The 12,762-nt window shown below is 37.7% G+C and overlaps 1 protein-coding gene across 1 annotated transcript; it reads left to right on the forward strand.

The window, feature by feature from the left end:
- Positions 1–1,405: 1,405 nt before the first annotated feature.
- Positions 1,406–12,347, forward strand: LOC134856089 (uncharacterized; the record flags this gene model as incomplete). The annotated part of the gene is given in 4 exon segments (XM_063872454.1): positions 1,406–1,495; positions 2,110–2,133; positions 2,222–2,384; positions 12,117–12,347. Coding segments are annotated over 4 exon segments (498 nt in total), but the record flags the coding sequence as incomplete, so codon positions are not given.
- Between the last annotated feature and the right edge of the window lie 415 nt (positions 12,348–12,762).

Genomic DNA, 12,762 nt, shown 5'->3' on the forward strand with positions numbered 1-12,762 from the left:
CCATTTACTGACTAGGATTATCGTAAATTTACAAACTAGAAAAATGCTTAGCATACTCATGGATATATAAAAAATTTCAATTTTCTGAAAAAAATAACGTAAATTGAAAATCACTCATACCTTGAGGTCACTCTTACTACTCGGGAAGACAAAGCATACAACTCCGATAAACTTCCTTTTATCATATATTTGATTTGCACATTCTACAACTATTATAAAGCTGCCCTTAAGTCAGAACGACGTTTTTTCAACGAAATCATTCAATTTTCAGCAACCAGCGCAAAGAATTTCTGCTTCAATTTTTTTCATCGTTTGAAACTTTTCCGTAATTTTTAACTAGCCAATTTATTTTTTATCCTTCATAAACAAAAGTTTGAGTGTGTGTACTGAATGCAGAAAACTACATTTGAACTTTTTTTTGAGTTTTTTGAAATTTTTGTAGATCTAACAAATGTTGCTTCAAAAGATTGTTGGTTTGCTGGCAGTTTTTAGCTGAGAAGTGCTTATTTGAGTACACAGTTTTTTACTAGTAAAAGTTAATTTGCTCGAAACCGGTAAGTGAAAACATTTTCAAAGAAAAACAGGGATAGTCTTTTACTGCGCAAGTAGCACATAATGTTCCGATCATAGTCTTAAAAGTTAACGTGAAAGTTCTAGACGCAAAAAAACGGCCTTGATTTGCAAAACACAGAGCTTTGCTCAACAAAATAACACGGTCTGGAATGTGGGGAGATAATACATATGGACTATCCTTACAGGACTGTTAAGGACTACTGATAGATCCTCTGCGTGCGATTCGCAGGAACCTCATTATTATGATTATTATTTTAAAAAAATACAACAATTTTTGTTCCAAATTAGCGCCGTTTTTCTGCGTGGTGGGATAAAAAGATCTGAAAGAAAAACTAAAGGTTAGGCATAGTCGAGAATCATAGTGAAAAAGGCAAATTGAAAAAAAAATTTTGGTAGAAAAAATATTTGAAAAACAAAAAAATTCGAAAAAATTCCTTATATGGATTAAATTAAGCTGTTGTTTGCTCTATTCGCTCGAAATAAGACGAAAAATTAAAAACTGGGAATTTTGTTTTGATTTTTGCAATGTCGTTCGAATCACGACTGAAAGGGCTTTAGCTGATTTTGCAGGGAAAACAAAAAAAACTAAGACACCCGCATACGAAGTTAACCGCATACGAACTTCATATGGTCGGAACAAAAATGTTGTTCCTGAAAAAAGTTTCAGGCATTCAACCACTATAATACTATACATAAAAATCGTATGACACTTTTTCATATGTATTTGTATGATAAGATTTTTCGGTGAAAGTCAACCCAAACAACGTTCCAGGCAAGATTTTTTTGTGCATTTTTGATTATTTGATGTTTTTATGTTGATCATATTTTATAGCCTTCCAGCAAAACTGACAGCGCTGATAAAGAGGAAAATGTCAGCCGCACACCTCAAGAGCCAGACACCATATGGGATACAGGAAACAAGGTTAGCATAATTATAGTTTCAAATTCAATAAAAAAATCTCGCGTCTACGAATAGTGTGGACAGAAAAAAAGCATCAATCAAAAACTACCAGCCAGTCTTTACTGAAAGTCAATAATGCATTACGTATTTTTTCTAGAACTAGTCGAGTGATTTTGCTGAGCCACTCTGGTTTATTTTTGATTCACTGGTGAGATGCAGTTAAAGTGAAACGAATGTTTTGATGGCCTGCTCAATCGGAAGGTCGAGATCTCGCTGAAAATTAAAGAGCCAGTAAAAACAGTTTCTTCAGCGCTATCTCGTTGAAGATAAAAAAAAACAGGGCCAACAAATGGCAAACATTGTTGACCATATCTCAGCAAAATAACTCAATCTACGGTCGGGGTAATACAGCATTAACATCCTAAAAAATACAATTGATACATTTTTCATACTTAGCGCGCCACATTGAATTCTCGAGACTTCAATAGAGGCTCGAGAATAAATCGCTGGCTTAAAAACTGGACTTATAGTTTTGCAAAGTTTTATTTTTGCACATTTAGTGTCATGGCATTTCAAGTAAACCAGTACAATTGGCTTTCAAGTTGAATATCAAATAATATTTTGGCGTTTTTCAGCAATGGGATGCATTTAAGCAAAAGGTACGGTTTTGATTTTATATTTCTCAACATTCAATACATTTTAAACTTTTTTATTGAAAAAAAAAAAAGAAAACTCTTTTCTTTTCAGGTGAAAGAAATTGGTTCGACTATCAAAAGACAGACCTCAAAAATTAACCAAGATATAAACGGATTTGTTCTTACTCCGACAAAAAGAAGTGAAAACAAAGAAAACATGCAACCAGAGTTGGCAACTAGCAAACTAACCGCACATAAATCGCCTTCTTTTGCAGGTGAGCATTCTTCTAATAAAGATTTCTTGTTTTTTGAAGGAAAAAAAAGATTTCTTGATTTCTTTTTCTTGAAATTTGTGAACAAACTTAAACTTTTTGACACATTTTTTAGCCTTAAAAACACTTTGAGTTTTAAACGCCAAAAAAGGACACCGATGACATTCTAAAGGATGTCATTCTAACCCAAGTGGCATTCTACTGCAAGAAATTTTACCATACACTTCTGAAGTCGACCCTAAGATAAATCTCATATGGTAACTTTTCATAATCAGCATAGCAATCACTGCTGGCTTACAAAAACTTTCAATCCGAGTGCGAGATAGTTTATGAAGCATAATTATTCTTACTTTCGAAGAAGTCGTGACGGAAAATTTACGCTCGGGGTGGTTTTTTCTCCAGAAAAATTCGACTTTTTAACTATCCAATTTTTTGAATCAACAAAAAGTGTTGTTGTTCTGAGCTCAATTTCTCCTTTGTATATTTTTGGTAAAATTATGGGGGTTTAAAGACTGCTAATTGGGCCAATTTGGGATAATTAACGAGCAATACGTTTTCTGCTATTACGCGTAAGCAGAGATTTAATCCGTCCTAAAAATTGTTCTAATTTGAATGAAGGCATGCTAAATGATCTATTTAAAACTTAGCTATATGCTAATTGTAATACTTCGAACTTTACATAGCGTGTGGGGAAATAATTTTTGGAAAAAAATCTGAAAAAATAATTCTGAAAGGCATTACTATTCCGTAGGCCTTAAAGGGCAGTCGGAACTTTCACGGCTTCGGCCTGATACGAGCACTCTTTTTGATCCGACTTTTGGAACGAAATTGACGGAATATTTCTTCTCGGAGTGGTTTTTTTCTTCGGACAAATTTCGATTTTTTTGACGGAATTTTTAAATATCATTCAGAAAGGTTTGTTGTCTTGAAATTAAACTTGTAAAAGATACTTGAACTGTGAAGATATGGGGGTTTAAAAAATACTACTTTAGCCAAGTCGGGACAATTAACATGCGACATATTTCGCGCTTTCAACGTGTAAGCGGAGATATAATCCGTCTTATAAATCGTTCGAAATTGCTTAAAGGAAGCCTATTTGCCATAATTAATTTATTACTAGGAGCGAAATCTGTCACATTTTACTTTATATGGCGCGTGGCGAGATGATTTTCACAAAAAACTCAAAACAATTAAAATTCATTTTAATTCATTACATTTAAGTTTTTCATGTTGTTACTGCTCCATAGACCTTAAAAGAGAGTCGGAACATTCAGGGCTTCGCCCTGATACCAACAGTCGTGTTAGAGTTTGATAAGCAAAAGCCATACCGGTTTTGCGAAATGGAATTCCGTTATACGGATTAGCAAACAAACTGACGTTGAATGAAATGGAAAATTCTTAAGGTCGCATTTCGCGCAGTACTTTCAATTTCTAAAAAACAGACAATTTAAAAAAACATTGACAAGTTTTAAACATACCTAAAATTATATATTAACGAACTGAATGAAACATTGTCCAAAATGAACATCATTGCTGCACTCTTATTCGTGGGATATCAAATAAAGAAATGAATTAATGTAAATGCCAAAAAAACTGAACAAAAGTTTATGCACGGTAGAAAAATCTACTTCAGTTAAATTAGAAGCAGCTTGTATGAGAATCAGATATCTGTTTGATTTTTTTTTTCAAATTTATCCGAGCTTCCATAGAATTATTTAAATAAACGACAAAGGGTTGATTGGAGACTTTCACATACATAGAACAGTAAATACTTGGATGAGCGATTTTGGTTATTTTCAAAAATAGGTGCAATTACCCATTTTTGCGCTGACGGTTAAAATGGGTTTTTGAACCTTTGGTTTCTCTATTTTTTCGGCAAACACATGCGTAAACAGAAAACTTTCTTATTTACTTTCGCTCTTGATGCATCTTTGTCAAGTTCACTGCCTTGTGAACTCCTTCCAAGTGTACTAACTGAAAAATACTTGGCAGCAAATTTGTTATTTTTTCTGCTAAGGTAATGCCGTTTACTTATGAAGGCGTGGTCGTCGGATTTCAAAATGTTTCACTAACGACAGTTGTCGGTACAAAAAGTTAAAATAAACGTCGAAGATTTATTTTTCTTTTTTTTGCTTAGAATAGAATGATTTAGAGTAAATATATCAGTGAGTAGAACCGCATAGAATAAAATTGCGTGCAATATATTGGGATAGGGCAAGTTGTGTTGCTAACTATGGTCAAATTGCTTAAGAGTAACAAAAACCGAATTGTACAGCTTCGTTCAAATAAAAAAAATCAGCTAGTGACCTGCCAAAGGCATTCAAAAATGGTTTAGTGTAACGGGAAAAGAAACGTTTGGTCAGGTGCACTACCATATGAGATTTATTGTAGGGTAGAATTCAGAATTTGATCGGGGCTTTCATACCGGAGGGTATGATATTCTTATCATTGAATCCGAATGGATCGATAAACCTTATTTCTCAGTCGGAGCGATATAAAACGACTAGTTGACAGATAACATTAATTCAACTCTGTTTCTTATTTCAAATAGAGTTCGTCCTCTCAGTCTATCAAGATCAAGTGACCGGCCGTTTTGTGTTAAATTGAGTTTTCAAGTTTCCTTAGGACTAATAGGTTTGTGAGTTTTAGAGTCCCCTTAAGGACTGACAAGTTTGAGTTTTATAGTCCCGATAGGACTTTTCGACATCATTTTTTTGTTTGTATGTCATGTTTGGCAATTTCTTCCCCTGGCTTTCGTGTTCCTCGTCATCGTTGTTTTTCTTATTCTGATCCATCCCGCTTTCTTGACATGCTATTGTATTGACGAATAGATTTTCGTTATTCGTATCAGCTGTGGCGTCATCTTCAATGGGTGGAGAAGTTAAATCGACTACCTCGGTGACGCCTGTTTTGTTCTTCGGGCTAATTGCTTCGATTAATTTGACGCATGCTCTGTATTGTGGGGTCTTTTCAGTAAAACATATTTCTTGGATCAGGGATTTTAAGCTTGGATAGTTGTCCGTATCTCGTTTGTCCGGTGGTGAGTCAATTTGAAATTTAATCGGTTTTTTTCTCTTCATCGTTGATAGCGTTAATGATACCAGATTCCCAAACGCATGGGAAAGCGCCGATTGGCGGTTTCTCGTTGATTTTCGTAATGTCTCTATTGCATTCGCTGGAGGAGTTCGTTTCTTGTTTTGCCGCTTAGGCGATGGGGCAATATCTTCGGATGAGGCCGATGATTGATTGTCGTCTTCGTGGTTGTCAGTGTCTGGTGTTGCTGGTTGTGGTATGTTGTTGTCAGAGTTTGAAGTCCCGGCCGGAATTTCTGATTGTAAACTCATTCCACTCGTTTGTAGCTTCCTTGTTGGTCGCCCGCCGGTCCGTTTTCCTGTTGTTTTGCTTTTCGCTTTGTCGGACTATCTAATTTTCCTTGTGCTAACATCTTTTCATTTTGTGTTAGTTTCTTCGGGAGGCCAGTTTTTTTGTCTTGTCTTAACATTCGATGCTGGGGAGTAGTAGGATTCTCGATGTCTAAAAAATGTAGGCATGGTCGCGGATTTATAAGCAACGTAATCACTGATACGAGACGGTCTGCATGGTCCGTATATTGAAAGGTTTGGTACAAATGCGGCACCACTTTTTCTTAGTAATCTTGGTTGTTTTCCAAATGTTTGGACCCAAGCGGCGTGTGGGGTATATGTATGTATTTTGCCGTCTATGGTTTTGTATTTCTGTTCGAATGTTCTCGGATACTTAACCTTGGTTGCTATTCTAATTGTTTTCCGTGCTACCTGATCTATCCGTTTTTTCGTGTTTTTGTCTACCATTGTTTGTAATCCCTTATACCTTACGTTTAGTTTATCCTTGACTATTTCTATAGCTTTAGATTTTGCACCGGTATCTTTTTGTTGGGTTGGTAAGTCTGAGTTTGTCAGGTCCCGCTTCATATGAAGTTTTTGATCTCTCTTGTTGATATTTACTTCGTCTTCTGACCATCGTTGTAAGTCGTGCATTACTTCAGAGGGTAGAGGCGGCTTTGTAAGATTCTTTCGATCAAAACATGCAGGTTTTGTAGTTTCCTAGTTCAAATTGTTAGGTGAACTACTAGTTGCTACGTTTGATAAGGGTGTGTTTGGTGTACGTTCCATGTGGGCCTCAAATGGTGAAATGTTTCTTACGCCATGTGGTGTAATTCTGAGTGTTTTAATAATTTCATCTGTTGTGAGTTTGTACGGTGTATTTGTTTTGTCAATTCTCATGAACGCTAATCTACGCTTCAGAGTTTGTATCATTCTCTGAACTACCCCTATTGCTCTATGGTCATCTACTGGTGCAAACATTAACTTAATATTGTTTGTATGACAGAACAGTGGAAAATTTTTAGCTCTAAATGTCTGTGCTTGGTCACATCTTATCTTTCGGGGTACCCCATTTTTTGAAAAGTACCGTTGCATAAATTTAATAGCGATATCCGCTGTTGTGTTTGTAACGATTTTTGCAGTTGAAAATTTAGACCACTTATCTTTTGCAACTAGAATATATGCGTCTCTATTTAGTTCGCCCGGAAGGGGCACTGCCAAATCTAATTGTACTTCCTCATTTGGTTCAACTACTGGTTCTATTTGGAACGAATGTTTTTTTTTCCTATGATGGGTTTTAAATTTTTACCTTGCTCGGTGCAGTGTTTGCATTTTTGTGCCATCTGCACAATTGCCCGATGTATGTGAGGAAACCAGACATGGTTACTTAGGTCCAGCATCGCTGGCGATCCTGGGTGTGTCAAATGCAGACTATCGAGCACTGTCTGCCTCAATTGTGTAGGGATGAGGAGTCTCTCCTCTATGAGTAAGCAATCCTCTCGGCCATGGAGCCTGTTCCGAATATTGTGCCAGTACTGACCGTAGGAAGCCTTGATTGCTTCCCAATCCATCTTTTTGACAAAGTTGATTAAGGGACGAAGATTTCAATCTTTCTTGGTGGCTGCAGCGATGAATCGAACGCTTAATACTCGCTGTAGTCTTTGTCTAAACAAGGGCGTGTCCTCCTCAGATTCCACCGTATTTGTAGCTTTCTCCACCGTGGCGACCAGCTCTTCTGTTATCATTTCGTGACTGGCTTCTAACGTCGCGGATCCCATTGTTGGTGGTTCTATGTTATGTGTCCGTTCTTCTTGCACGCGGATATTTGGGTCTACGCGGCTGACACAGATTTCTGTGTTTGTGCTTTTTCCGGGTGTTTGTGTAGATGTTGTTGTTTTTCGTGGTTCGGGTGTAGATCTTTGTGTAGTTGCTGTTGTAGTATTTGATCGTGTTTGGGTCGGTATCGTTCTCATGTTGTAGCCCGATGTGATCCGATCCGTTCTGTGTCCAGATTTATTCGTATTTGTGAAGGTGATCTTCGGGAAAATTGACGTTTTACTGGTGTCGATCTTTTTAGCCGATAGTACTTCTCTGGCGTCCCGTACGGGCGTTGTTGTTTGTGTGTCGTGTTTGCGTGTTGTTTTGTAGGTCAGGGTTTCCTTTTTTTCCCTTTGTGGGAGGTCGTTTATGCCATCTGGGGTCCGAAAGAGTTTCTTCTCTATCTGACGAACCCTGCCAGTTCTGAGTTGACTCGTTTCTTTCTCTTAGCTCTGATGACATAAGTTCCTGTGGGATGAATCCTCCTTTAAATCCCTTGGTTTCGTTACGGCTCATCGCTGCGTTGTTATGTCGTTGAAATGAAATTTTGCGGACAGAATTTTTACTGTTTGTTTGGTATTGTTGAGATAGAGATCGGAAGAGAGTTGACTGATCTACAGCAGATTTTGAGTGAGACTGATTTGTGTTTTTAGTTTGGCAATGACCGGTTGCAGAATTTTCGGAATGTTTCATTTCTACTTGAGTGTTGAAGCAGCATTCAAAAGCCCTTTGTTTTTCGCGCGCTTTTTGATCAGCTCATATGGTGCTTTGTTCTGATTGGCCAGATTATTTAGAATGACTTTGTCAATCGTTTCCAGGTTACTAATGAATGTCTTAATTGATGCTACAACAATTTCTTCATCATACTCACTAGGGGGTATTGCCAACCCGACCGGATTTTGGGTTATGTAGTCAATTAACCCCATTTTACTTCCGGCAAGATGTTTGATATCGAAGTGAAAGAGAATTAATTGGTCAATCCAACATGTGAGCCGGCTTTGACTTGTTTTTGATCGTTCGCTTGCGTTTAAAGCGCTGATTAAAGCCTGATGATCAGTGATGACGGTAAAATGTTTACCATATAGATATTGCTTAAAATTTTTGATTGCCCACACGACCCCTAATAGTTCAAGTTCGTTAACAGAATATTTTTTTTCTACTGAGTTCAGAAAACGTGATGCGTACGCTACGGCAACCCAACCTTCTGGTGAAAATTCTTCAAAGGCAGCTCCTAATCCAGTAGTTGAAGCATCGCACACGATGCGAGTATCAAGATGTTGATCAAAATGTTTGTTTTGTGTTATCTCCGATACCAATTTTAGTATGTTTTTAAATGTTGTGTTATGTTCTGTGGACCATTCAAGTGGTTTGTTTTTTTTTCTGTGTTTTTTAGCAAAGGGCGTAGTGCGGCAGCGGTTTGTGCCAATTGTGGGATGTACCGTGTGAGATGTTGTATGGAACCCATAAAACTCTTTAATTGTTCAAAAGTTTTTGTTGATGATAATTTTTCGATAGCCGCAGTCTTTCTTACAACTGGTTTTGTTCCCTCACTATTAACAGTAAATCTTAGCCACTCAACTTGTTTGCATGCAAACTTACATTTATCCAATGATATTGCCAGGTTTTCCTCGCCAAGTTTTTTCAAAACTGATTGCAATTTTTGTTCGTGTACATCCAACACGATCCTTTTGTGACGATTAAAATATCGTTCAATTAAGCATAAGTGTTCGTGTAATTTGTAAGGATTAAATCGATCGCTTTCTGAAAATCAGCTGGCATATCTGTGAGGCCATAAAACTATGTTTGAAACTGATAAGTCCCAGTAGCGTTACCACTAATAAGACCAAAGTTGCACTGTTCTTTGGTCGTTTTATCCAACGGGATTTGTGAATATGCGTAGCGAAGTTCGAGTGTTGAGAAAAGTGTTTGTTTGGACTTGTCTGATTTTACCACCTGTGCAAAATTGTTCAACAATAATTCAATGTTAGGCGTTTGGTATTTGTTCTCGTGAATGAATTTGTTGATTTTCTTGGAGTCTACCGCGAATTTGACAGTTTGATCTTTTTTTACTGTGACTACAATTGGACTAATAATTTTTCGATCCGAGCATTTATCTAGTTTGATGATGTGGTTCTGATCCCTTAATTTTTTTGGTTCCCCTTCGACTCTTTCCGGTAAGTGTACCGGAATACGTCGTCCGTTTTGTTGTATTGGCATGAAGTTTTGGCTGAATTGAGTTTCCATCATGTGATTTTTTGATTTTCCAATACGTATGCGTTGTTGAAAGTTATCTTTGACCCATTGTTTAATTTCCGGATCCGATTCTTCTTGTTCGCGTACATTTAATACATTTTGTTTATGTTTTTCTTGTATTAACTTGACACTGATTTGTGGTAGAAAGTTGCGTCTAATGATATTAGCTTTTTGATAATCGACAATGATGAACGGGGCTGATTGAATCTTCAAGCCTCCTGATTCAATGGTTATAATCAATCTTCCTTTCGGATTTATTGTTTCACCATTATAGCAAGCCAGGTTCCTTGATGTGTCGTCCGGTGGGATGCACTTGAATGATGCTGATTTTTTGTTTTGTTGAATGCGCCGTGCGGTTTTTTCATTCAGAAACGACATTGGACTTCCTGAGTCAGCGATAGCGAATAGTTCTTCTGAATTTGTTTCTAATTTCACAATATGACCATTCAGATCATCTTCCGACAGGATATTTGTTTTTTTAATCTCGAAAGATTCAGCGAATGCCATAACCGAGAATTTGTCTGTTTGATATTCATCCCATCTGTTATTTGATGTAAACTCGGCAAAAGCCACCGGATCGTTTTCGGTTTCGAGACTTTCTTTTTCTATTTCTTCCTGTTGCTCATCTTGCCGGTTTCCTAAATAATTAACGTTTGTAGATCTGCAAACTTTCGCAAAATGGCCTCGTTTCGCACATTTTGAACAAATTTTATCTTTCGCTGGGCAAGATTGAAGGTCATTCTGATTGTATTGGTTTCCACATTTATAATATTGTTTTGAGGCGTTTGTATTGTTATTTCTTTGTTGCCCTCTTGTGTTTTGTGATCCGCGCGGATATGGTCGACCTGGTTATTCGCAGAGTTATATCGACCACCCCGGTTGTTGATATAATGTAATGGTTCTTGTTTTGTTGTAGTTTGTCCCCCAAATGGGTTTATCTTCATAGTACGACTATGTTCAATTCCTTTTTCCCGGCGAATTTCATACACATATCCGTTTTGGGGGGTCCGTGTTTGTGCTAACCGTTTTTTCGCATTTTTTTGTTGTGCATGTGTGCTGTAAACATGTTTCTAACCCTTTCATCTTCTCTGTCCCCACAATCAGCCCGTGAGGCTAATTCGACTAAATATGCAGGAAATTGTTCCAGAATTTCCGAATTCTTTTGTTTACGGCAAATAAAGTTATATCTGTGGAATGCTACAATTCTGTTAGTAACAAAGATATCTTCCAGTGTTGTCATAAAATCTTGTGTGGTTACATTGTGTAATACAAGGTTAGGTCTTTTCTGTTGAACTTGTCATTGACCTTCGGCTCTCAGACAGAGAAAAAGGTAACTCCGGACTCTTGCGTCTGCTTCGTCCCATCTGTACGAATTGCATAATACTCCTTTCTCTCGGGCTTTTATGACGTGATTCTCCCAACTAACTCGTTTCTCTTGATTGTGCACCTCGCGGTTTTTTCTTTGTGCTTCTGTTTCGCCCTGTATTTCAAGTTTATACACAGGTTCTGCGGTTTCGACGAGTGTTGGTCTGGCTCTCAATAAAATCCGTATTTCGATCCCATCCTTTGCGAATACAGCCATCTCCAGTATGGCTGCCCACCTTGACCATTCTAGTGGTGGTTCGGCAGACGCTCTCTCCCAAAATGGGTTAATATTCAGTGGGTTTTTGGAATATCGTGCTGGCTGCGTCATGTCATACCGAAGGGTATGATATTCTAATCCTTGAATACGAATGGATCGATAAACCTTATTTCTCAGTCGGAGCGATATAAAACGACTAGTTGACAGATATTATTAATTCAACTCTGTTTTTTATTTCAAATAGAGTTCGTCCTCTCTGTCTATCAAGGTCAAGTGACCGGCCGTCTAGGCGTTTAACATAAGATTATTAATAATATAAATAACATACGTATAAGGTTAGTTTGTCCATCCAGGCCGGATGACAGGGGCAGTAAAAAAAATAAGCAATTTGATCACAAATATGAGCAATAGCGGGTTTGGGCTTCCCGTCTCATAGATTCAACACCAGTACTCTCCATTTTTATTCTTTTTTGTCGGACCGATCCTGAAAAATTCCTAAAATTGCTGTTTGCGACAATATATATTATTTTTGAGGGCGGGGGAATTGAGGGGGGAGTTTCTGGCGGAAAATTTGTCATATGAATTATTTTTCGGTATTTGGGCGTTGCACTGTACCAAGCGATACATTTTGGCAAATTTTGGAAACTGATTGCTATAATGAGATGATGAGAAAAAAGTATTTTCTTGCTCTAAAAGAAGTATAATAGTTTCATTTTCCAGAATGCAAATCAACAGACCCGCAAGCTCTGGTCAAGTTTCTGGCTCGTCATATGAACTCACATTGGTTCGTGCGCCAGTTGCACAGATACAAACTGGGAAAGAGCAGCTCCGACGCCAGTCGTGTTTTCCAAACTACCCCCCATAAAGCGAGCCGAGTCCATGAAACTCATGAGGCGCAAGTCGCAGCCGTCCTTCATGGTCGAAAAACTAAAGACTGCTGAAGTTAAAGAGGTGAGCTGGGCCCTGTTGCCCGATCATTTATGTTTGCTTTTTTAGTTGTTGGCAAAATGTATGCAATTCTGGTCAACTTGAGCATCTTAATTGGTCAAACATACTGAGTTTAAGTAAAAGTTTATTTTTGACGGCACTGTTTTTAGACGTTGAGTTGAGCGAAAATTGATTTCCGTTGTCAGTTCCCAACGAAATTAACTTTAACCGTTTATGCTGGTACTCTTTTTTGTTCCGATTTTCCAAGAAACGCGAAATTACTAGGATCGGGCTGGCGTACACCATTGAAGATAACGACTAACTGAGTTCAAATGAAAAACAATAAATTGCAAAGTTCCGAGGGTTTAAAACTTGGCACTTTGTCGATGCTCTGGGCTAATTTACGCGCTGTGAACATTTGATTTGCGGAGCTGAAAGC

Source organism: Symsagittifera roscoffensis, unplaced genomic scaffold (assembly GCF_963678635.1).
Source record: "Symsagittifera roscoffensis unplaced genomic scaffold, txSymRosc1.1 SCAFFOLD_1014, whole genome shotgun sequence".
Taxonomy (NCBI): domain Eukaryota; kingdom Metazoa; phylum Xenacoelomorpha; order Acoela; family Convolutidae; genus Symsagittifera; species Symsagittifera roscoffensis.